At 39.6% G+C, this 20528-nt stretch overlaps 3 protein-coding genes across 9 annotated transcripts; 2 read left to right on the top strand and 1 right to left on the bottom strand.

Annotated features, from left to right (window-relative positions):
- The first annotated feature begins 19 nt into the window (after positions 1 to 19).
- Positions 20 to 16731, top strand: LOC128258079 (cAMP-dependent protein kinase type I regulatory subunit). 6 transcript variants are annotated; one of them, XM_052989476.1, is made up of 6 exons: positions 9853 to 9990; positions 10996 to 11128; positions 14889 to 15248; positions 15457 to 15831; positions 15902 to 16038; positions 16567 to 16731. In XM_052989476.1, the coding sequence occupies exons 2-6, from the start codon at positions 11120 to 11122 to the stop codon at positions 16649 to 16651; spliced, it is 966 nt and encodes a 321-aa protein (XP_052845436.1). In that variant the 5' UTR covers positions 9853 to 9990; positions 10996 to 11119; the 3' UTR covers positions 16652 to 16731. The 6 variants fall into 6 exon arrangements, with proteins under 6 accessions (XP_052845434.1, XP_052845433.1, XP_052845437.1 ...); XM_052989475.1 differs by having other exon boundaries at positions 15899 to 16038; XM_052989474.1 differs by lacking the exons at positions 9853 to 9990; positions 10996 to 11128 and adding an exon at positions 20 to 684.
- LOC128258082 (histone-like protein 18C) lies at positions 825 to 1920 on the bottom strand. Of its 2 annotated transcripts, none has more exons than XM_052989481.1 (2): positions 1499 to 1920; positions 825 to 1437 (listed from the first exon to the last, which is right to left on the bottom strand). In XM_052989481.1, the coding sequence occupies exons 1-2, from the start codon at positions 1778 to 1780 to the stop codon at positions 1066 to 1068; spliced, it is 654 nt and encodes a 217-aa protein (XP_052845441.1). In that variant the 5' UTR covers positions 1781 to 1920; the 3' UTR covers positions 825 to 1065. The 2 variants fall into 2 exon arrangements, with proteins under 2 accessions (XP_052845441.1, XP_052845442.1); XM_052989482.1 differs by having other exon boundaries at positions 825 to 1434.
- A 1929-nt stretch (positions 16732 to 18660) lies between the features above and the next one.
- LOC128258081 (uncharacterized) lies at positions 18661 to 20041 on the top strand. Its single transcript, XM_052989480.1, has 2 exons — positions 18661 to 19128; positions 19195 to 20041. Exons 1-2 carry the CDS (start codon positions 18819 to 18821, stop codon positions 19572 to 19574), a joined length of 690 nt encoding a protein of 229 aa, XP_052845440.1. The 5' UTR covers positions 18661 to 18818; the 3' UTR covers positions 19575 to 20041.
- The last annotated feature ends 487 nt before the right edge of the window (positions 20042 to 20528 follow it).

The raw sequence follows: 20528 nt of genomic DNA, 5'->3' as shown, positions 1-20528 counted from the left end.
ACTACATGCAGCCAAGAAGAAACAACAACAACAACGTCTGTGTTTTACGTGCGTGAAAATTAGTTAAGTTTTTTTGAAAAAAACTAAGTTAGCTCAATCTAAGCGTGTTTTGGATCAATCCATATGCTGCGGGGGAGTGCGGGGCAAAGGGCTTTAATCAGCAGGACAGGTCAAAGGGGTCCAGAAACGTGAATTTAGCGAAAGTGAAAACGGGGCAGTGCTGTGGAAAACTGAACAAAACGGTGCCAAAAACGCAAAGAAAAGCTGCAAAAACGAACGGGCGATAAAGCAGGGGGTGTAGTCAAACGCGGACATAAAAGATAAAGTCAAATTATTTTCGGTTTCAACCGATTTGCCATCGAAACAGCAAGAAGTAACCATCCAAGAGCACACCCACACACGCACTCCTAAAACAAATTGTGTACATATATATTGCGTAGTGCGGCGCTTGAAAAGCTGTTTCCATTACCATCTCTCCATCGCGAACCCACTCCAAAAACCACTCCGCACATGTCCTATATGATGGCCAAAACGCTGGAGGAGCAGAGCCTGCGGGAATGCGAGCACTACATCCAGACTCATGGCATCCAGCGCGTCCTCAAGGACTGCATCGTCCAGCTGTGCGTCTGCAGACCCGAGAATCCCGTGCAGTTCCTGCGACAGTACTTCCAGAAACTTGAGCGGGTGAGTCCAACATCCCTCTAATAAATATCTTCACTCTTTTGGGCGTGAGACTGGGTTTCACGGATTGAAAAATCATTATTTTGCTATTTAATACCCTAACACACTACAGTTTGATATGCACTCTTTAATTTAATCAATTTAATCAATGTCTACAAGTCTCCAAATATGGGCTGCCACTACGAGTCCAAAATAAAAACTTAACAGACTTATACTTTTATTAATGTTTGTGGGGCTTTAAAGAATCTAAGTTGGACCTTCCTGGCTTGAGAACTTCTTTTTCCCGGGGGTTCTCCAACTTCGATTCAAGCAGCGCTGTCTGTTCTGCCTGGATCCAAATATGGCCTAAAAGTTGGCGGCGTAATGAGTCCCGCTTCTCTACGGTTACTTGCAGTACCTTGGTTTGGGGCACGCAGGTTTAGCCTTACGGCTCCTGGGCCTCGGTTTAGAGCAAGCCATCTTCTTCCTTGGCCTGGGGCATGCTGGCTTGGCTCTGGCGCACTTGGGCTTGGGCTTGGCGCATCTCCTCTTAACCTTTGACATCGCCCTGGGTTTGGCGCATCTCTTCCTGGGCTTACGGCACTTGGGCTCCCTCTTTTGACATTCGTCGTCACTGTTGCCATAGAAAGCGGCTGTGTCCTTTGAGGTTCCTGGTTCAGATTCCATTTGGTCATCGCTGTTCGCAGAGCTGGGCAGCTTGATAGTGCTAGTGCTAGAGCAATCGGTATCACCCCGTATAGCTATGGGTGGGCTCTGCTAAAAGGTTGGATGTTTAATTATTAACCAATATCGATTGAATATCAAGGTTATAACTTACCACAGAGTACTGGCGTCGATCGCTGACGGACATATCGTTCCATCGGTTCGCAGCCGCCTGCTCAATTTGCGAATCCGTGTAATAATCTTCGTAGCGAGCCCAGTACTGCCCCAGGAAGTTTATGTAGGACGACTCATCATTATTATCGGAATTACAAGCAGCCTGTAAATCGCCAATGCCATCGTAGTTGACATTAATGTCAGACTTGAGTCCATCTGCATCTCTGAGATGTTCTTCCAAAGTTTTCTTGGTCTTACAACCTTTGAACCGCAGATAACTCATGGTGCACCTTTATTTACGCTAAACTAATTTTTTCAATACGAAATTTTGTTAAAAAAAAAATATATCAAAAGAATCTATAAATTTTTGGGTTTTTTTCAAGTAAAAAGTTATGTGTTCCTTACAAGACTATAAAACAAACTGAATGTATGTTGGACTCAGCACAGCCACGTGAAATTTGGGTTTGAATAAGGGGTCAGAGATTACTATGCCCTGGTTCTTTTATTAAACAATTTAATACATACGGACTATAAATTTATTTTTAAATTGCGAGCTGCTGCCACCAGAAAATATAAAGATATTTTTCTGTTCCTTAAGTTTTCTTATAATTTTGGTTAAAAAACTGAAAACGTCAAACTTACTTTGACTTAAATATTCGCTTATTATAACAAACGTAGAAGTTTTACCGCTTTTTTTTTTAAAGACCCAATATTAAAACCACAAATGGCGCTAAGAATATAAAAAGGCTCATCGATTTATTTTAAAAAAATATACAGGTTTCGGACCATTTATACATTTTATTTTTTTTTATTTATTTTTTTAATGTAAATAACCTTTAACTAAGGACCACTCTTAGGCATATAAGCAGAGATATGTTTGGTAACCATTGTGGTTTTTTTGATTTCGGACGCGATGTTTACCAATGACAAAAGTAAAGCCGAAAATGGGCATTTAAGTTTTTTATCTGAAAACCTTTGGCTAAAATTTAATTACGTGATATTTTGTTTCATCCAAAAGCATTCACAGAAGCCATAACAATTAACCGAAAAATTTAACAAAATTTTGCTGAAACAAATATTTATGGTCGCTTCTGTTCAAAGTCGTGTATCTAAGTGGAACAGTAAGAAATGGTCTCTTATGTTAACGCTCATCAAAATTTGAGTGTTTCTTTAATATTGTATTTAACAACAAAAAATATTTTTGTCAGCGTTTAGTTTTTGCGGCTTTTTTGACATTTTCCTGGAAATGCCCATATACGACTATGCGTAAAATAGCTGACATAAAGAAAAATCTGATAGTATTAAAATATTCAGACTGACTATATCATATTGTTTCGATCGATCGGGCTGATCTTTTTTCCCTCTGTAAATTTATATATTAGCATCGACTTGCTGAAGTTAACTTCTTTTTTTCTTTTTATCAAAAATTCTGCCCCGTTTTCTACCAAAAAGTATTTTAAAAAACTGTATACATTTTACAAATTGTTTAACAATAGGATTGCCTAGAAAAGTTTTTTAATTTATCATGTGTGAACGAGTTTAATAGCGGGTTTTTCAACCCCTTAAATGTAACAGGCGGAACCTGGTTGGTCATCTAACGGTCGCCTAAACGAAAATCAATACAGCCTTTGGTCTATTTTTAAGCGAAGTGTTAAATAAAACCCGTCTAAATGTGGATTTTGAAACACATGGTTTGTGGGACTTCTCGTTCAGAGGCCTGCATCCTTTCGAGAAAGTGCAGTGGCCAAGGAGCTTTAAAGTTTATATTGGGTGGTATGTTGCAGCCAAAGCTTGCAATGCTGCAATGTAAATATAGCAGCGCACCTGTGGAGGCTGTGCCCTCTGACCCCTTCTTCTCCTCCTCCTCCTCCTCCTCCTCTCACCGGTAAAGCCACTTTCTCCACCCCTTTCTCTCTGGACTTTGAGTATGTGTGCCTCTCTGGGGCCAGTTGCCTGTTGAATGTGGGTCTCGCTGTCAGTTGGATTAGCATCCTGGCGCCGTGCAGAAGCCTCCTGCGGTGGATAATAGCCATTACCTCCTTGCTCGCTCGACTTTTTTCCCCCGCGCGCGCAATGGGTAACCAGTTGAGTGTGAACAGCATCCAGGATGCGGTCATCGATCGCTTTCGCTCGGTGGCTCTGACCACCGATGCCAACGGCGCCATGCGAATCCGTTCGTTTTCGGAGGGAGTCGTGACCACCACCCACCAACATCAGCAGCATCAGCAGAATCTGCCGAATCCCCATTGCAGTGGGCGTGGTGGACGCATCCTGCGCGAAAGCAGCATCGATGGCGGAGTGGCCATGTTTGATGCTCTGCTCCGGGACGATCATGAGCATCGGCTGAGCTTGGACGCAGTGCATCGGATGCGGCATGTGCGGACTTCCTGCACCACAATTCCCGAGGAGGACGCCGTCAGTGATCGCAGCCTGCAAATGCATCTGTCCTCAATCGCCCGGGAGCGTGAAGTAAGTTGGAAAGTTGCAAACTGCGGGAAACGGGTAACAAGTTACTAGCGAATTCGCTCGGAAAAGCTTTTAGCGGAAAATCTTCAAAGTGTGGGAGTGTGCGCAAGGGAAAAGCTTTGATTTCGTTCTGCGTTGGTGTGTTTTGCTGATTCGGTGTGTTACTGCAAATGACGACGTCGTTAGTTGTGCCACCAATAAAACAAAGGACTTCTATTGAGGAAATCTTTAATACCCTTTAGTATTATTTAAAAAATTACAATCTTTTATTAAAAATTGGAACTTTTATACATATTACAAAATTACAATATTATTTGATTTTATTTCATAGGGAAGTAGTGTGCCTCTACTGAAAATATATATATTATTAATACTCCAATCTTTTTTTTAAACTTGTCTTATCTTTGTTAGAATATTGCAAAAGATTTATAATCTATAGCCCACAATTCGATAGTTGGTATACAAATTTCTGTCGGATTTTATTATAGGGTCTACGTTTGGGAGATTTATAACATTAAAAAGTAGCTACTGCCTTTCTTTTTATTTTTAAACAATTAAAAATTTGGCATTATTACTTGAAATGGTTCAAGAATATCATATAACAATACAAGATCATTTTTGAATTAACGAATTAATATGTAATTAAATTAATTTGCTAATAAAAAAGTCCACTAAATTGGAAAGTCCAAAATTTATAAATATAATTTAACTGTATCTTTCGCATCTTTCTTATTGATAGTCCTAAATCGAAGGGCATTGCAGCCTTCTTTCTACAGCGGCAGCTTTTTGAAAGTTAATGTCGAATTTGCACTTGAAACTCGAAGGGGACGCTGCTCCTCTCTTTGTCAGTTTAGGTCCTTTTCTCCAGCGAAAGCTTTTCCGCTGCGTCATAGCTGAGTGTGTGTGTGTGTGTGTGTGTGCGAAAAACTTTACTTTTTGGCCATCCGTATATATATTTATATACATATATAGAAAGGTTTGCTGTGCGTGTTGGTGAAGGTCATCCTGTTGTCGTCGAGATTGTGTTTGTGTCTGTGGCTGCCAGAGTTTGCTTTCGTCCTTTCGGTTGTCTCAGTCACTTTTTGGCAACCGTCAGCTGCCCATCGTCGTCCCTTTTTTTCGCCAATTTAACTGCTCAATTTACCATTTACCATTCACCTTTTGCGGTCGTTACTTCTTTGACTTCATCGGCTGATTGATGAGCACGCGTATTCCGGCGCTCCGATCATCGAATTGTCCGGTTTAACGGCCGTGTTAATGCCGCTTTTACGGCTTTCATCGCTCCGTCCGGCGCTGTTTACGTCGGCTTCTGATTAACAGCCGAATCGTGCCAAAAACTACGCCGGATACTTTGTCGCCAGTGTCCGCCGATTTGGGCCATAAAATAAAAACAAACAACAATCAATTGTAGGCCAAACGAGGGCAGGAAAAGTGCTAGCCCGGAAATAAAAGGAAAATAAATTCGACCAGCGAAATGGTGGGTAAACTGTCAAGTCTTAAATACGGTTAATTTGGAAAGCCATTCGGATAGGATTAATTATTTTTTATCATTACATTACAATTAAATATTTTATTAATAAATAATTATTTTTATCAACAGCTTAATCTTGATAATATTCTTATTTATTTATTTCAGCAGCTATTTGAAAAACATTTTTTTAAGTTTTTATATGTGTAAAATGTAAAATTACATTCTAAATAATTTTAAATGGTGATAGCCATTATATTTCTGCTAAGGCTTAACTATATTATTTGAAACAAATAAGTTTTCGCTTTTTAATACTTTCAATTGCCCCTCATGGGTGATTAATATAGTAAGGAAAGTAGTTGGTAATTGGTTTTTTTAAGTTTTGCTAATTTTTTATTTTTTAAAACGATACATACCTACATAGCCATTGGTTTTAAGATTAATATATTTTTCTTATAGTTGAAATTCGTCTGAGGTTGAAATACCGTAGGTTTTCAATTTAAATTTACGTGTCCACCCTACTTTATTTAAACATAGTTATCTGTGAGCCCATGTCTACTCGTATAATTAGGCTAAGCTGATCTGTGGCCTCAAAATATATTCCCAGAAGAGAAAAACCATCTAAACCATCAAAGTAATTTCATTTTTATAATTTTTTAATAAAAAACCTAAAAAACTGTATCTTATAGAATTTGGTTTGAAATTTAAATAAATGCCATGCCATTGTTCCTTCTGCCATCCCAACAAGGACGCAAAAGCATTTGCCATTATAATTTTAAGATGCTGTTAACTGGTAAACAATTCGAATGACAAATTGTCCCATGAAATCTGACCTCGAATTATGCTCACTTTACTTGATTAAATTGTTATTTTTATTAGGAATTATTTCCATTTTATGCATTCGCAACGCAAGAAAACAATTTGTGTGATATTTTTAAGTGGCCCGAAGAAAGTGATTTATGCTTTGAACCCTGGGGATTATGCGAGATTCTCTGGATATTGAAATTTGGCACAAAAGCTTTTGTTATTTTTGTCCTGCCATCGAACTTTGTGAATAATTGTGTAGCGTGGAGGTAATATAATCACCGCTCCACAAACCGTTCTCCACCTGGTTTCGCATAAATAAATTATCGTTCATTTTACGCTTGAGTTGGGGTCGGCATTTATCGAGAATCGAAGTTTTTATGTAAATAACACTCACAAAAATATATAAAAGACCATTGGGGTTGTGTAAAAGTTTCTGGCAAAATACGTATCCGTATCAGCCGGATGTGGCGACCTTTTGTGTGTGTGTGTGTGTGTGTGTGTGTCGATCCATTAAGTAGCTTATAAACGCAGCTCCCTTTGAGTGTCCATGAATAATTCGCCTAATAAAGAAGGCTCAGAATCGACGGAAACACTTCCAGGCGCAACAGTTTTCAAATTAAAAATTCCCCAGCAATTTTCCTTGGCCAAACAAACCTGTATATCCTTTTGTCCAACTGACGTCATTGGGTAATGTTGAAGCGTTTTGGTCAACACTTCGGGCTTCAGCTGTCAATTTGCTGGATGGCTGCTCGTTTGTTGACAGCTGTGACGACGATTGTGGCGTGTCCTTTTTCGCAGGACTTTGCCTGGCCATCAAATGGGCAGCTGGATAACCCAGAATCGATGGGTGTTCGCCTTTTTGTGTGTCCCCAAAAATAATGTTTATGCAGGCCAACGCCAACAAAAGGTTTTCTCCAGCATAACTGATGGTTTCAAAATGGAAAAGGTGGAGGGCAGTTGTCGGGGGCGTGGCAAAACAAAAAGTTCACTGAATTGGAAATTTCGCTGAACCAACTTTCGAGGCGCCGGAGGCCCGGTAGAAAAGCGGATGCTGCACGGATGTTTTATACGGGCTGCTTTTCAGCCATAAAGTGGGAAATTTTAAAGCGAGCGCGAAAAGTCTCTCGCGAGTGTGAGAGAGAGTGATAATTTCAGCGTCAAGTAGGGTGCAAAATTTTAATTAATTCGATTATAAACGCAGTCACACATACACACACCTAAGGGGAAGTCGGGTAGAAACGAGCAACCGGAACCGAGCAAGCAAAAAGCTTTTCTGCATTTTAGTGCAGCAGGTTCCTCCTACATCCTGTCCCCATACAAAATCTCACTCTCTCGATTCCATAAAAACTTTGCCGTTGACAAAGTCAATCCAAGTGTGAGGCGTTAGAAAGTTATGACCAATGTTTTGCTTGGCCCACATTTAATGAGTTCTGCTGGGGCTCTAAAAGGAATTTAGATAGCCGACGTGCCAAAATGAAAAAGGAAAAGGACAAATTTAAAGGTCTCCATTATACATAATTAGTTTCTTAAGAACTGGAAAATGACATGAAACCCAATGTCACGTTTTTGCTTGAGTGATTCTTTCATCAGTAAAGGGCACAGTTTTTATGAAAATAATTTTTTTTAATCATTGTAAGATTATTTTTATAGAGTGTTAAGGTAGCTTTACGAGGCAAAACAATTTGAAAAGTTTTTTAATATTAAATAATTTAAACTTTCTTTATGAATTACACGATCAAAAGGTCTATTAAAATACCTGAAAATGTATTTTAACTTTTAATTGACTGACTCATATTTTACATGCAATTTTTAAAGTCTCGAAATGGGAAAATAAATCAGTTTCCCAGCGGACTCATGACTGCAGCCGATTGTCGTCGACACTAGACTCTCTTAAGAGGCTTGTCTCCTCCAGGCGTTGCACAAATTGGCATACTTAACCTGTCGTGCCACCTGCATTGCCTCAAGGTTTCGCCCAGCCACATATTGCAAATCCAACTGCCACAGACGTAATCCCAACTAGGCAACTTTAAGGGCTCTTCGCCTCTCGGACACCTTGGGTTCTCAGTAACGAGAGCATTGCCTGGATGGCTTCAAGTGCCTAAATCGGTGCCCTCGCCTTTGCACGTTGCGTATACGCCATGTGGCGAGGCAATAAATCCACAGATATACCCACATAATTGTTAATGTAATTGTTATTGACAATTTATCAAAGTAAGTGCGAATGAATTTGCATGTTTATGGGCTCGTGAAACTATAAATCGCCAGCGTAGCAAATCAAATTTGTTTCCGCCGCTGCCTTGGGCAAATAAAAATAAATACATATGAAAGCCGCCTACAATCTTTGGATTTCTTTTTGTTTTTCATTTCGCGATTTTTGCTTGTCCTCATGGCACTGGCGCTCAAATTGATTTGTTTTGTACACTGCGAGACTTGAGAGACTGAGTGGTGTGCTAAATAGAATAGAGACCCCTTCAATTCTCCCTCTTCACATCCCTATTTTAGCAAATATCGCTTGTGGCCACAATATTTGTGGCGGCCATTAGCTGCTCTTTTGTAGTTTGTATTTGCTCTCCATGATTCCTATTTGGCGGTGTGTTCTTTTTAATATTTTGGTGGGTTTGCGGCGACTTTTACTTTCATTAGGTAGCTAGGGTTTGGTCGTTTTGTGGCTGCACTGAGAGAACTCAAACCAGAATATAAGGAATAAGCTATGCAATTTTAAATCTAAATTACTTATTTTATTTTATTTTATTAAATCCAAATGTTTTTATAAAAAAAATGCATAGTTTTCTTAATTATTAAAAAGCGGTTTGTGAACATCAATATTGCATGTTTAAAGTTCCAAGAAAAAACATCTAAGTGTATTAAATAATTTAAAACTATGGTTTGGTTTGAAGTTTGATTGACCTTGAATATTAGCAATGTCATTTTCGGTCTTTATTAATCCTCTTATTGTTGCTCATTACACCTACTTTACCCTGGTTATTTTTAGGTTTTTTAACATTGTTTTTTGCATTTACATTCATTCATACCTAGAGACATAAGTGTAGAATTTAATTTGCCTATTGCTAAGACCCGTAAAACCATTCATACGCTTTTCTATTATATTTTTGAAAACATACTTACACTGGAAATTCCCCAATTATTAATTCGTATTTTTAAGCAAATCAGATACAAAAAAATAAAAAAAACAAAAAAATTATTAGAAGTCCCGCTATAGTGTTTATGTGTTCAAAATATATTTTTAAGATGTTAAATAAATAAAATGATTGTGGTATGAGAAAGTGAATAACTAATGATAAAGGCAGAATACATATTTTTCTCAGTGTAATTGGCCATCAAGGCTACTGGTGGCCACCACATCTTAGATCTTTTAGCTGCTTCAAAACCTACCACAAACCGCAAAATGGTCGGCAATTCACCCGACCAACACCACATAACGGTAACGCCAACCCACCATCCCACACATAGATACTCACACTCCCACACACACACACACACACATGTGAGGGAAACTAGTGTGGAAAGATGAAGCGGCAGCCGCTGCCTCTGTCTCTGCCGGCGTCGGCGTTGACTGCGACGTTGACTGCGATTGTCGCAAGTTGAACGTGAATTTCGAATTGAGTTTTCAGTTTGTGTCGCGCCTCCGTTTTGTAAATACGCGAAAAAAAAGACATTCGCCGAGTCAAAGTCGCGACTGTTACAACAATAACACAGGCACAACAACGAAATAATTAAAACGGAAACAGCGGGTAGAAAACATACAAAAACAAAAACCATATAAACTTAGAAGAACAAGAACACTGTGTGTTCCTTGGCAATTGGATTAATTAAGCAATTATAAACGCCAGGAAAAACAGCAAAAAATAGCCGCCAGCACAGAAAGAAGTAGCTAAAGCGAAAAAATTAAATTGGACACTAGCGGGAAATTTAAATCAAATATTTATGTGTATAATGCGGGGGTCTAGTGACGCACGTTCTCATAAATATATTTTTAGGATTTCTTTTTTATATAATTTTATATTTTATAGCCGTGGCCGCTCATTTATGCCAATTAAATTCGCTGCGATTTCTTGTTATAGCCCAATAAAAATCATACGCAGTGTAGATCAATCCCTAATTTAATTAGTTTTAAACGTTTTTATCTTTTTTATAAAAAGTAATTTAACTCAGAGCTCTATTCAGAAATATTTTTTAGTTTATCCAATATTTTACATTTTTTAAATCATGTACAAAATAAAAGTTTTACTTAACTTAGTTTTTTGATTTCCAAACTTGAAAGAGATGTATACTTTTTGAAGGGCACTTTTTGGTACACACAGCCTTATTAATGGCCGCTAAAATATAAATAATACGCAGTGTGGTCCAAGTCTTCTCTTAGGTTAGCCCTTCTGTTTTTTAATGTAAGTGGCTTACTTATTCGATACATTTGTTGTTGGGTACCCAAAAGTATTTCCAATTTAAAGAAAATTGTTTCAGAGCTGTTCGCAACATTTTTGAATATTTATTTTTATAAATCTTTGACATTGGATTTGTCATTGCTGCTGGCGGCTGTCTTTGCTCGCATGTCCACACCGCGTATACGTAATATTTTTATAATTCTGTCCGCTCGAGTCTTGCTGTTGCCTTTCTTGTGAGCAGAGCAGAATTATTACAAATCCGAGAGTGAAAATCTTCAAGATTTTCTACAGAAGTCCACGTCGCGCGTTTTTCATTTTCTACACTGTTTGCTGTTTGTTTTTCTGTGTCCATATTAGAAGCGAAGCGTTTTCACAATTTGTTGCACATAAGTAGCACAAGCACTAACACACGGATAATAAAAGAACAAAAACACACACACACGCACACAACCACACACACACCAACACAGGAAGAATAAAAATGCCTAAGGTTTGCCATAAATAAATGAGTCTTGTTAGTGGCTGTCATAGTTTGTAGACCATAAGTCTAGTTTGTACGACTTTTCAATAAGCTCTCATACATCCACACGAACGAAAAATAAAAAAAATAAAATATAAAACACCCTCATAGAGGTAAATGTTTAGTATTCGGTTGCACAATTGTGTGCATACGCTTTTGCTTTTTTCCTGCGGACTGTCCCCCACAGAAGTCGACGGCTCCGCTGGTTTTTATTCATGCTCATTGGATGCAACAATGCCGCCATGTCCACAATTGCAAGCGGCGTCCATTATACTATATGGCATACGCGTCGGCTTTATGTTCTGGGTCCTACCTCACAGCATGGGGCCCTATTTGTCGCCTCATCAGTGATTCATTGTCGCTGTTGTAATTCGCTTTCTTTTTTACGCCCACAAAGCGATCTCATCTCTTAGTCTCAACTACCGTTTGGGTTTTATTTGTGCTTCAAGGTTTCACCGCTACAATCCAATATCAGTAATTCACTTACTTATTCAATTTCACATATAATTCCTTTGCCTTTATCTGTTTTACTATATATTTTAAAAGCTTTAGTTATGACGTCCAAATTAAATGGCGTTCTTATTAACGTATATTTAAATTGTTACATCGACATTGTTGAGCGTAATTTTTTATTTTATTGTTTTATTTAAGTGGATTGATTAAAGAAAGCTTAAGTATTCTGTTGCTAAATTGTCGTTGAATTGTGCAAGCCTTGAATGCCTACTTGTTTATAACTTTCTAAGCAGCCATACACGATTATTAAACATAATTGATTTTGTAATAGGTGAAAATGTCGGGTAATTAGTCTTCATTACCCAACCTTCACCGCATCTTGCCCCACCCTTCGCACATGGCCCCACCCCCTCTTAGCAATTGTCGTCATCTAATCAAAACCTGCATTTGTCATGCTTCCCATAAATGTGTTGTGTTATTTTATTAGCGAGCTAGTTGATAAGGCGGCACCGGTGACAAGACTCCACTTTAAAGTCAGGGCCTACGTGGAAAACGAACGAACCCATCCAATCAGGCAGGGCCAGACCGCAATGGCAACCCATCCGGGCTGGGATTGGATTCAATTTACAATGCGAAATCGATTTCCGTTTAATATGTCGCAGGGAACGTCGCCGAAAGCTGAAGGCCGCGCAGCTCCGCCCGGGAAAATCGCGAGTGATGTCGGAGGGTCAAAGGGTGACTGGGTGGGCTGGAGGGGGTTTGGTTGGTTGCTCGCTAGTGGGTGCTTTATGGCCGTGTCCATGGCCAGGGCCAGGGCCATAAGTCGACTGGGCGCCGACTCCGCGTCTGCACAAAGGTCAGGGCCACATCGCTGGCACACGCGCCTCTCCAAGTGCCGGGTTCTGGGTGCTGGGTGCTGGGTTCTGTGCGCTTTCCCTGGCAAAATGGCCATAAACAAAGTTGCAGTTTTGCAAATGCAAAAAAAAAGGGGGCAATATTTTGATACTGCCACCCAGTAAGCTGACTGCATGATGAGCTACCGTATATTTGCATACTCGGCAGCTCTAAGCTCGGGGTATAGCGAATTATTCATTAAACTTTGCAGTTAATGGACTTTGTTCTAGTGTCGAAGAATTGACTACTTAATTTTTGGACTATGTTTTTCGTAATTCAATTGTATACTAAAGATGTCTTCAGAGATAAGGAGTTTTGTTTAGTTTCAAAATCGCTTTATTGTGTGATTTCTGTAAGTATAAGGGTTGTAGAGTTAGTTTTCATACTACATTTAATGAGTTTCATAGTATTAGTGAAAGGATTGCATGATATATCTTATTATACAGCTCAAATACTATTTTTAAGTCAAGGTAACTTTATTATACTTTAGCCCAATTTTTCGAAAGGTTGATGTTGTCTTTCATTAGATTAGAGATCTAAATCTAAATTAATCTTTTGAAATCTTTTAGAATTAATAAACTTTTTAAAATTGTGTACTTTCTGACTTTACTCTGATAATTTAACAGACATTTGTATGCCAAACGTAGATGTTTTTGGGCGGCAGCACTCGATAATCGTCTGTTTTGACACCTGACTTCCAGTGCGGAGCAGGTTCCTTCAGCTGACTGGCAGCCACCCAAGAGCTTCGTCAATCGATGGAAACGACATTCATTGAGTAGTTCGCTATCGTAGTCTACGATCCATGATCGGATCGCAATTTGGTTAGCTCACCGATTAATTGCGGTTTTCTGTTTTTATTTTCGCTTTGTTTACAATATTCCTACATACTTCAAGCGATTTTGGGTTTGGTATAATACACGATTGTTTAGACAATAAAAATTAACGAGCAGCGTCGATCATTTGAAGTTCTTCGCAGGCCACGATGAGGTTTATTATTGCCGTAAAACTATTTCAGGTGGGAGAATCAAATCAAGTGCTCCTATTTTTATATTGAATGCAAATATTTTGGTATGTTTTGGAAAACCTGTTGCTTTTGTCATTGCAAAATTATAAACGAAACGGAATTTGTTTCGGTGATGATATAGGTGTTTAAAATCATCACTGAAATTATTTAAATTTGTTCTACAAATAGTTACTTATTTTCTATTTCTTTGTGCAACTTTTATATGTTTCAATCTTTTTAACCGCAAGTGGGATTTGAAACAGTATCAATTTAAAACGATTACTTGTACTTGATTTATAGTAAAGAACTTATCCAAAAGATCTAACATATAAAAGGAAAAACATACATTTTTAACATTTACAAACAACTATAAATTAAAAAAACAACAAGAAATAATTAAACCTACAATGTAATTTTAAAACTCATTTGATTAAATTATTTTTTTGATCCACTACAGCTAAAGAAGTGATATTTTCGGACATTTTTAATCCAGATAATGTCTGTATTAGCTACCCAAAATGCTGTCCGTTTCTGAAATATCTTGAAGTGAGCCATCCTATTTATAGGACACTGATCCGAACGCATACCAAATGCAGCCCTAACTGCCAGCGGCCGCCACTTGCAGTCAGGTTGAGTGACAATTAAATGCAAACTAATCAGCATCTTGGGCGCCAGCTGGCCATTTCTGCTCGACTGGGTTGACGTCACAGTGGGAATCGCACTGCAATCGGACAGCTGAAGAGTGCAGCCTTGGATGGTTAGCCTGAATGTGGGAGTATTGTGCTGGGCACTTGCCTCGCCAATTTGCATAGGGACTCTAGGCGCCGGAACGGGCAGCAAAAGTCAGGATGTAAAGCTCTTTAGCTCTACGTTTGGCTCTTTTGATTGCCGACGCGGTAATGGAGCTTATGATTGGCGAATGTGGGCGGGTAGAGCTTTCCCGGGTGCGGCGCATCTCCGGACATTTGCACAATGCTGCAGGAAAACAACCACTGGTTGCAGTTTCCATACACGCATTGAGAGCGACGCACAGTAATCTCGCTTTCAGTCGCCTTCAAAGTTTACTCCTGCAACATTTACTCATGCCTCTGCCACCGAAGTTCCACGAAGTGAGAGACATACCAATTGGTTGAGGAAAACTTATAAACTTTGATATTTTGAAATACCTATTTGTGGGATATTTATTACATATCTTCAAACAAACAAAGTACAATCACCCGTTCATAACTTTATTTTAAACTAATAATTGCCGAACTATGCAGCTTTATAGACAGTTTTTTATAACATTATTTCGAATCTGATAAAGATAATGACCTGAGATTTGTGTGCAATAAACCAAACCCAAAATACTCATGACAATGTTATTTTTATCTTTGGCAGGAACAAGTAAAACTGGATGCCAGTAGACAGGTAATCAGCCCCGACGACTGCGAAGATCTCAGCCCGATGCCACAGACAGCAGCTCCACCGGTGCGCAGACGCGGAGGAATCTCCGCCGAGCCCGTCACCGAGGAGGATGCCGCCAACTACGTGAAGAAGGTGGTGCCCAAGGACTACAAGACGATGAACGCCCTGTCCAAGGCGATTGCCAAGAATGTGCTCTTTGCCCATTTGGACGAGAGCGAGCGTTCCGACATATTTGATGCCATGTTCCCAGTGAATCACATTGCCGGCGAGAATATCATCCAGCAGGGCGATGAAGGCGACAACTTCTATGTGATCGATGTGGGCGAGGTCGATGTGAGTACATAGATAAGTTTCTACTTGGAATAATTTTTAGCACAGTTATCAATGTAAAAGAAAGTACAAATATAAATTGATATTTTAGAAAAATACAAAAAAATTAGTTGAAATATTAATAGCAAATTGCTAGGGAGTTGTTAATTTGAATTGTATTTTTGTATTTATGTATATGAAACCCTATTAACTTGTGTTTAACCTTCCTTAGGTTTTTGTTAACTCCGAACTGGTGACCACAATCAGTGAGGGCGGCAGCTTTGGCGAACTGGCCCTGATCTATGGCACTCCACGCGCCGCCACCGTGCGGGCCAAAACCGATGTGAAGCTGTGGGGCATCGACCGCGACTCCTACCGCCGCATCCTGATGGGCTCGACCATCCGCAAGCGCAAGATGTACGAGGAGTTCTTGTCGCGCGTCTCCATTCTGGAGAGCCTGGACAAATGGGAGCGCCTCACGGTGGCCGATTCCCTGGAGACCTGCTCCTTCGATGACGGCGAGACGATTGTCAAGCAGGGAGCAGCCGGCGATGACTTCTACATCATCCTCGAGGGCTGTGCGGTGGTGCTGCAGCAGCGCTCCGAGGTGAGTGACCGAGACTAGCACTGTCACCTGGAGAGATCCACACTAATCAAATGGGATATCTTATCAGCAGGGCGAGGAACCCGCCGAGGTGGGCCGTCTCGGTAGCAGCGATTACTTTGGCGAGATTGCTCTGCTTTTGGACCGACCACGTGCGGCGACCGTCGTGGCCCGCGGGCCGCTCAAGTGCGTCAAACTGGACCGCGCGAGGTGAGTACGATTTTAAAGTTTCACTAAAATAATAAATTGATTAACTTATGAAAAAACTATTTAAAACCTTTTAATACCAATATTTATTGGCTGATATTGTTGTCGGGTTTTAAGAAAAAAATCATTGGACTAAGAAGAATTAAGAAGATAAATTCAATTTAATTTATTGCTAAACCGTTGCACATTCGAATTTATTTTAAGCGTGTTCCTAATTGTACCATCTCAAATAGGCACGGTAGTCCTAACACAATTTTCAAATCTTATATTATACTTTTAAATACAATCTTGCAAAGGATACTAAAATTTCAGTCAGAAGTTTGTTTAGTTAACTCTAAAAGTTTACCATAATTGTTTCAAAAGGCATAATAAATTATTTAAAGTTGTTAATAAAAATTTGAGCATTATACAAAAAAAAATTGATCGTAATTTGATCTTAAATTATAAAAAACTTTTAAACTTTATAAATAAGCGAAACGTGTATTTTCACAAACTGTTATATAGCAACTAACACCCATTTTTTTATTACAGATTCGAACGCGTTTTGGGGCCCTGCGCCGACATACTTAAACGCAACATCACGCAGTATAACAGTTTCGTTTCGTTGTCCGTTTAAGCCAGCAACAACGACAACAATCACTACAAGAAATCAACAAAAAAGAACAGCAGCAGCAAAAAAAAAAAAACAAACAACAACCGACAAACCAACAAAACAACAACGCAGCGAACGTCAAAAACAACATGAAGACGGATGGGAAATAAGTGGATGGAAAAACAAACGCTCAGCAGCATAAACCAGAAATAGTAAACTATATAAGTGTGTAAAGTTAATTGCCGCAAAGCCATGGGATTCTCGATTCTGTCAGATTTACAGAATGCGTGGGGGGCTGAGGGCTAAAAAATGTTAATTATCTGATTCTGTGTGTTGTGCTGAAGTTACATAATTGTGTACGTGTGTGTCTCTGTGCAAAGGTTGCGGCGGCATGTTCCCACCCCGCAACCCCCTTCATCGGAGATAGTTTTCCCCAGGCTTCATCCATATACTTCTCTTAACTTCTTTAAAACTCTTTTGGACCTTTTTGTATAACTTATGGAACATGCTGCCTCCCCAAAAACAAAAACGTTTCATTAAATATCCAACAGACATCTGAATGTTTTTTAACAAAGAAATAAACGAGATGAATATATGTGTTTAAAAAAAAAAAAAACAAACAAAAAAGGCAACACACACAGGCACAAAACACAGACACACTAACTCACACACTCTCATACGAGGCATAAAGTCATGGCAAAAATAGGAAAGAATGAAAAATTGTATTTCGCTTGTATGATTCGTTATTTTTTGTCTAGAACAAAAACACAACGGCAGCAATTAATTAACCATTTTAATTTTAATTTTAGTAAATTATTTTTAAACGTGAACGCAGAGCACATGAAGTCAGCGTGTCAAAACTATTTAATTAAATATTAAAATCAAAGGAAAATTCATATTTTTCCACATGTTTCTTGTTTCTTCATTGAACGATGTTTCGTATTCTAAACCTAGTTTTATGATTTCTTTAATAACTAATTTAAGCTTGAGCACAGCAAATGCCTAGTTTAAGCTGTTATACTAGAGGTATTCCTGTTTAAAAATTAATTTCGACATCTTTTTACAAAATTGTTATCATATTAGGAAATTACATTTATGTGAAACCAGAGGCGATTAAATCATTGTTTTTGATTCAAGAATTTTATCAATCAAGATAAATTATATTATTTAAAAATGCTTCTACGTTAAAAAAAAATTGGAAAAAATTTTGATTAGTAGTAATTAGTTCATGGGATACCTCTAATGTTTAAATTTGAAACTGATGTACTAGGCATTTCTAACAACTGCCAGCTAACGAGAAGATAACTTTACAAGAATTTAAAATATATATTTAGTCGCAGAGTCTGGGTGTGTGCGCGTGTGCTGGGTGTGTGTGTGCGTGTGTATCTGTGTGTACAAATGAATATTACCCAAACGAGAAGTTGCATTTACAGCACTCAGAAAAAAGCAGCCAACAAAACAATTTATGTGTATATATTTGTAAAGCTTATATCTGCTCGATAGATCATGAAGCATTATCTTTAGCTGTTGCTATATCACACACACACATGCACCCTCATCCACCCACAGACACACGGTCATGATGAAATATAAATCGCAAAATTACTTGAGAAAAATAAGGCGATTGCAAAATGCACTTAAAAGCTACAATTTTGACAATTTTACAGAATATGCAGAAGCATGTAGCACGAAGTCTGTATTGACTTTTGAGCTATGAAACACTGTTAGTACATGAGCAAAATGCAAAAGGTTGAGCCTAGAAAATTTTTAAGGGGTCTGCGCCGTGTGCAGACCACGCCCACTTGGGGCGTTGATGGAACCCGCCGGCGGGTTAGGAAAAAACAAAAAAAAGGGAAAGATATAAAGAGGGCATTGCAAAAATAAACATTAAACCGAAATGCTGACAGTAAAATAAATGGAGATCAAGTGGAATACAATTAAATTACAAGCATAATATTATCATTGTAAAATCGTATGTAAAAAACCAAGGCAGAAAACTATAAAAAACTGACAACAAAACAAACGACAAAAAATGAACAAAAAAATCCAAAAAAGAAACTAAGAAATAAATACATTTACATAGATGTTGCAAAAATCAAGCGAATCGAGGCCACTCCCATGGATTCCCGAAACCCTCTCTGTAGATTTGCGTATCCTGTCAGTGAGCTAGCACTTTCGGAGCAGCGGCCCCATGTTTCTGGACGTCATCTTCTTTATACCCACACTGTTCACCTATCTGCTGATTGGGCTGCTCATTGTCATCCTGTGCTTCGTGGTGGTCTATATAAGCCACAAGATCTACGTCTCTGTGTACGACAACCTGCCACTGGCCGCCCTGCCCGGAGTATCGCATCAACAGCTAATGGGACTGCGTCACTCCAACCATGCGATGACCATGCGAGAATTCCTGGAGAGCTCGCTCCGGCACCCACGCTCCAATCAGCCGAGCCTGCGCTCCCTTTGGATCCAGAACAGGTCCCAGATCCTGGAGTCCTCCTCGGGTAAGCTCTGCGCCGGTGAGGCACTTGCTCGGCCAGCTCTTCCTTCTGGGTTTGTTTCCTCTACAGTCCTGCGGATAGTGTTGTCCCTGGAGCCGTGCTATCTGGTCAGCGCGGAGTTCGATGTGAGTTCCAGTCGCAGGCCCGTTAGTTTCTTGTGCAACTGCCGGGATGAGCCCGTATGCGCTGCCGTAGAGCCCCGGCCCTCGGGGTCCGTACACATAGTCCGGTACTTTGACCACCTCTCCAAGATCCCGCGTCTCAAAGTCATGCTCAAGTGCAATCAAAGGCGGCCGGAACCGAGGCCCGATAGCCGGACGCAGCTGACCCTGAACGACGTGATCCTGGAGGCCAGGGAAGCCCAGGATGCCCAAGGTGCCCAGTGTACGGATAACGGTGCCGCCTGTCGTCCCGTCAGCACGCGACGGAGCTCCCGGCTGCCGGATTAAGGGTGTGGTGTCTATGGGATAGGGGGGTTATAGGCCCTCTTTTACTGGCTGCTGTAATGTGGTATAACTCGTTTTATTAAATTGTATACAAAGATCAATGGGGTGGAGGTTCCAGGGTCAACGGGTGGGTTAGTGGGTCGGGCCCTGAGCTCACGCCAGCTTATGGAAATCGCGTGACAACGAAGGTGAATGTCAGTGGAGCAATGGAGTGGGGATGTATCCAAGCAGGGGCTTAGTAACGAACAAAGGTTATTTAAGGTTTTGAAAAAGCATGGAAGGGTTTCCCTATTGAATGTTTAAAAATAAGATCGAATTTTCAAAGAATTTATGGCAACATATAAATTTAATTCTTGGTTGATTTTGATATAGTTGATTTTGAAATGGAAGTGAGATTATAATACTTTAAAATAAATATGGCGCTTTTAAAAATAAAATCAAATAATGGGAATTTCCGGTTCTGAAACAAATCCACATAAAAAGGCCAATTTTCAAAATTAAATACTTAAAAGTAGTAAGTTAAGTGTTAAAAACAACTGAAATGTAAATATTTTATGACTACGCCCATGTCCCACAATCTTATTTTGTATGGGCCGCATTTTTTGGGGCTTATCATTCTGACTATAATATTCGTTATCAATAGATAAAAACCTCTCCAGACCGAGCCGTTGGCGTGGCTATCGTGCCTAATTGCCGAAATCACTGGATCCCCATACCAAAGCTCGCCACCACGAGAGACCCGAAGCAATTTGCTTGACGCCATTTCGTTCTTTATTGACGCGACCAATTAAGAAGGCAACGTTGTTGATTTGATTGCAAGGCGAATATGAATACAACTGGAATTCCTACATATATGGGTTATAAATAAAGCTGGTCCCCGAAAGGGCTGCTCAGATGTGGAGAGCGGCTCCCGATCGAGAGGAACTCCGAACTGAGAAACGTTTCTAATCTTGGCCC

The sequence above is a fragment of the Drosophila gunungcola genome, assembly GCF_025200985.1.
Source record: "Drosophila gunungcola strain Sukarami chromosome 3L unlocalized genomic scaffold, Dgunungcola_SK_2 000003F, whole genome shotgun sequence".
Lineage (NCBI taxonomy): Eukaryota > Metazoa > Arthropoda > Insecta > Diptera > Drosophilidae > Drosophila > Drosophila gunungcola.
This window is presented reverse-complemented; position numbering and strand designations above follow the sequence as displayed.

Excerpts from the sequence above, each read along its gene's own strand:
- LOC128258081 (XM_052989480.1), top strand. The coding sequence starts at position 18,819 with ATGTTTCTGGACGTCATCTTCTTTATACCCACACTGTTCACCTATCTG. Across the intron at positions 19,129-19,194 it reads GATCCTGGAGTCCTCCTCGG|TCCTGCGGATAGTGTTGTCC; the intron begins GTAAGCTCTGCG and ends TTTCCTCTACAG.
- LOC128258082 (XM_052989481.1), bottom strand. The coding sequence starts at position 1,780 with ATGAGTTATCTGCGGTTCAAAGGTTGTAAGACCAAGAAAACTTTGGAA. Across the intron at positions 1,438-1,498 it reads ATCGACGCCAGTACTCTGTG|CAGAGCCCACCCATAGCTAT; the intron begins GTAAGTTATAAC and ends CCAACCTTTTAG.
- LOC128258079 (XM_052989473.1), top strand. The coding sequence starts at position 511 with ATGTCCTATATGATGGCCAAAACGCTGGAGGAGCAGAGCCTGCGGGAA. Across the intron at positions 15,832-15,898 it reads TGCTGCAGCAGCGCTCCGAG|CAGGGCGAGGAACCCGCCGA; the intron begins GTGAGTGACCGA and ends ATATCTTATCAG. Across the intron at positions 16,039-16,566 it reads GTCAAACTGGACCGCGCGAG|ATTCGAACGCGTTTTGGGGC; the intron begins GTGAGTACGATT and ends TTTTTATTACAG.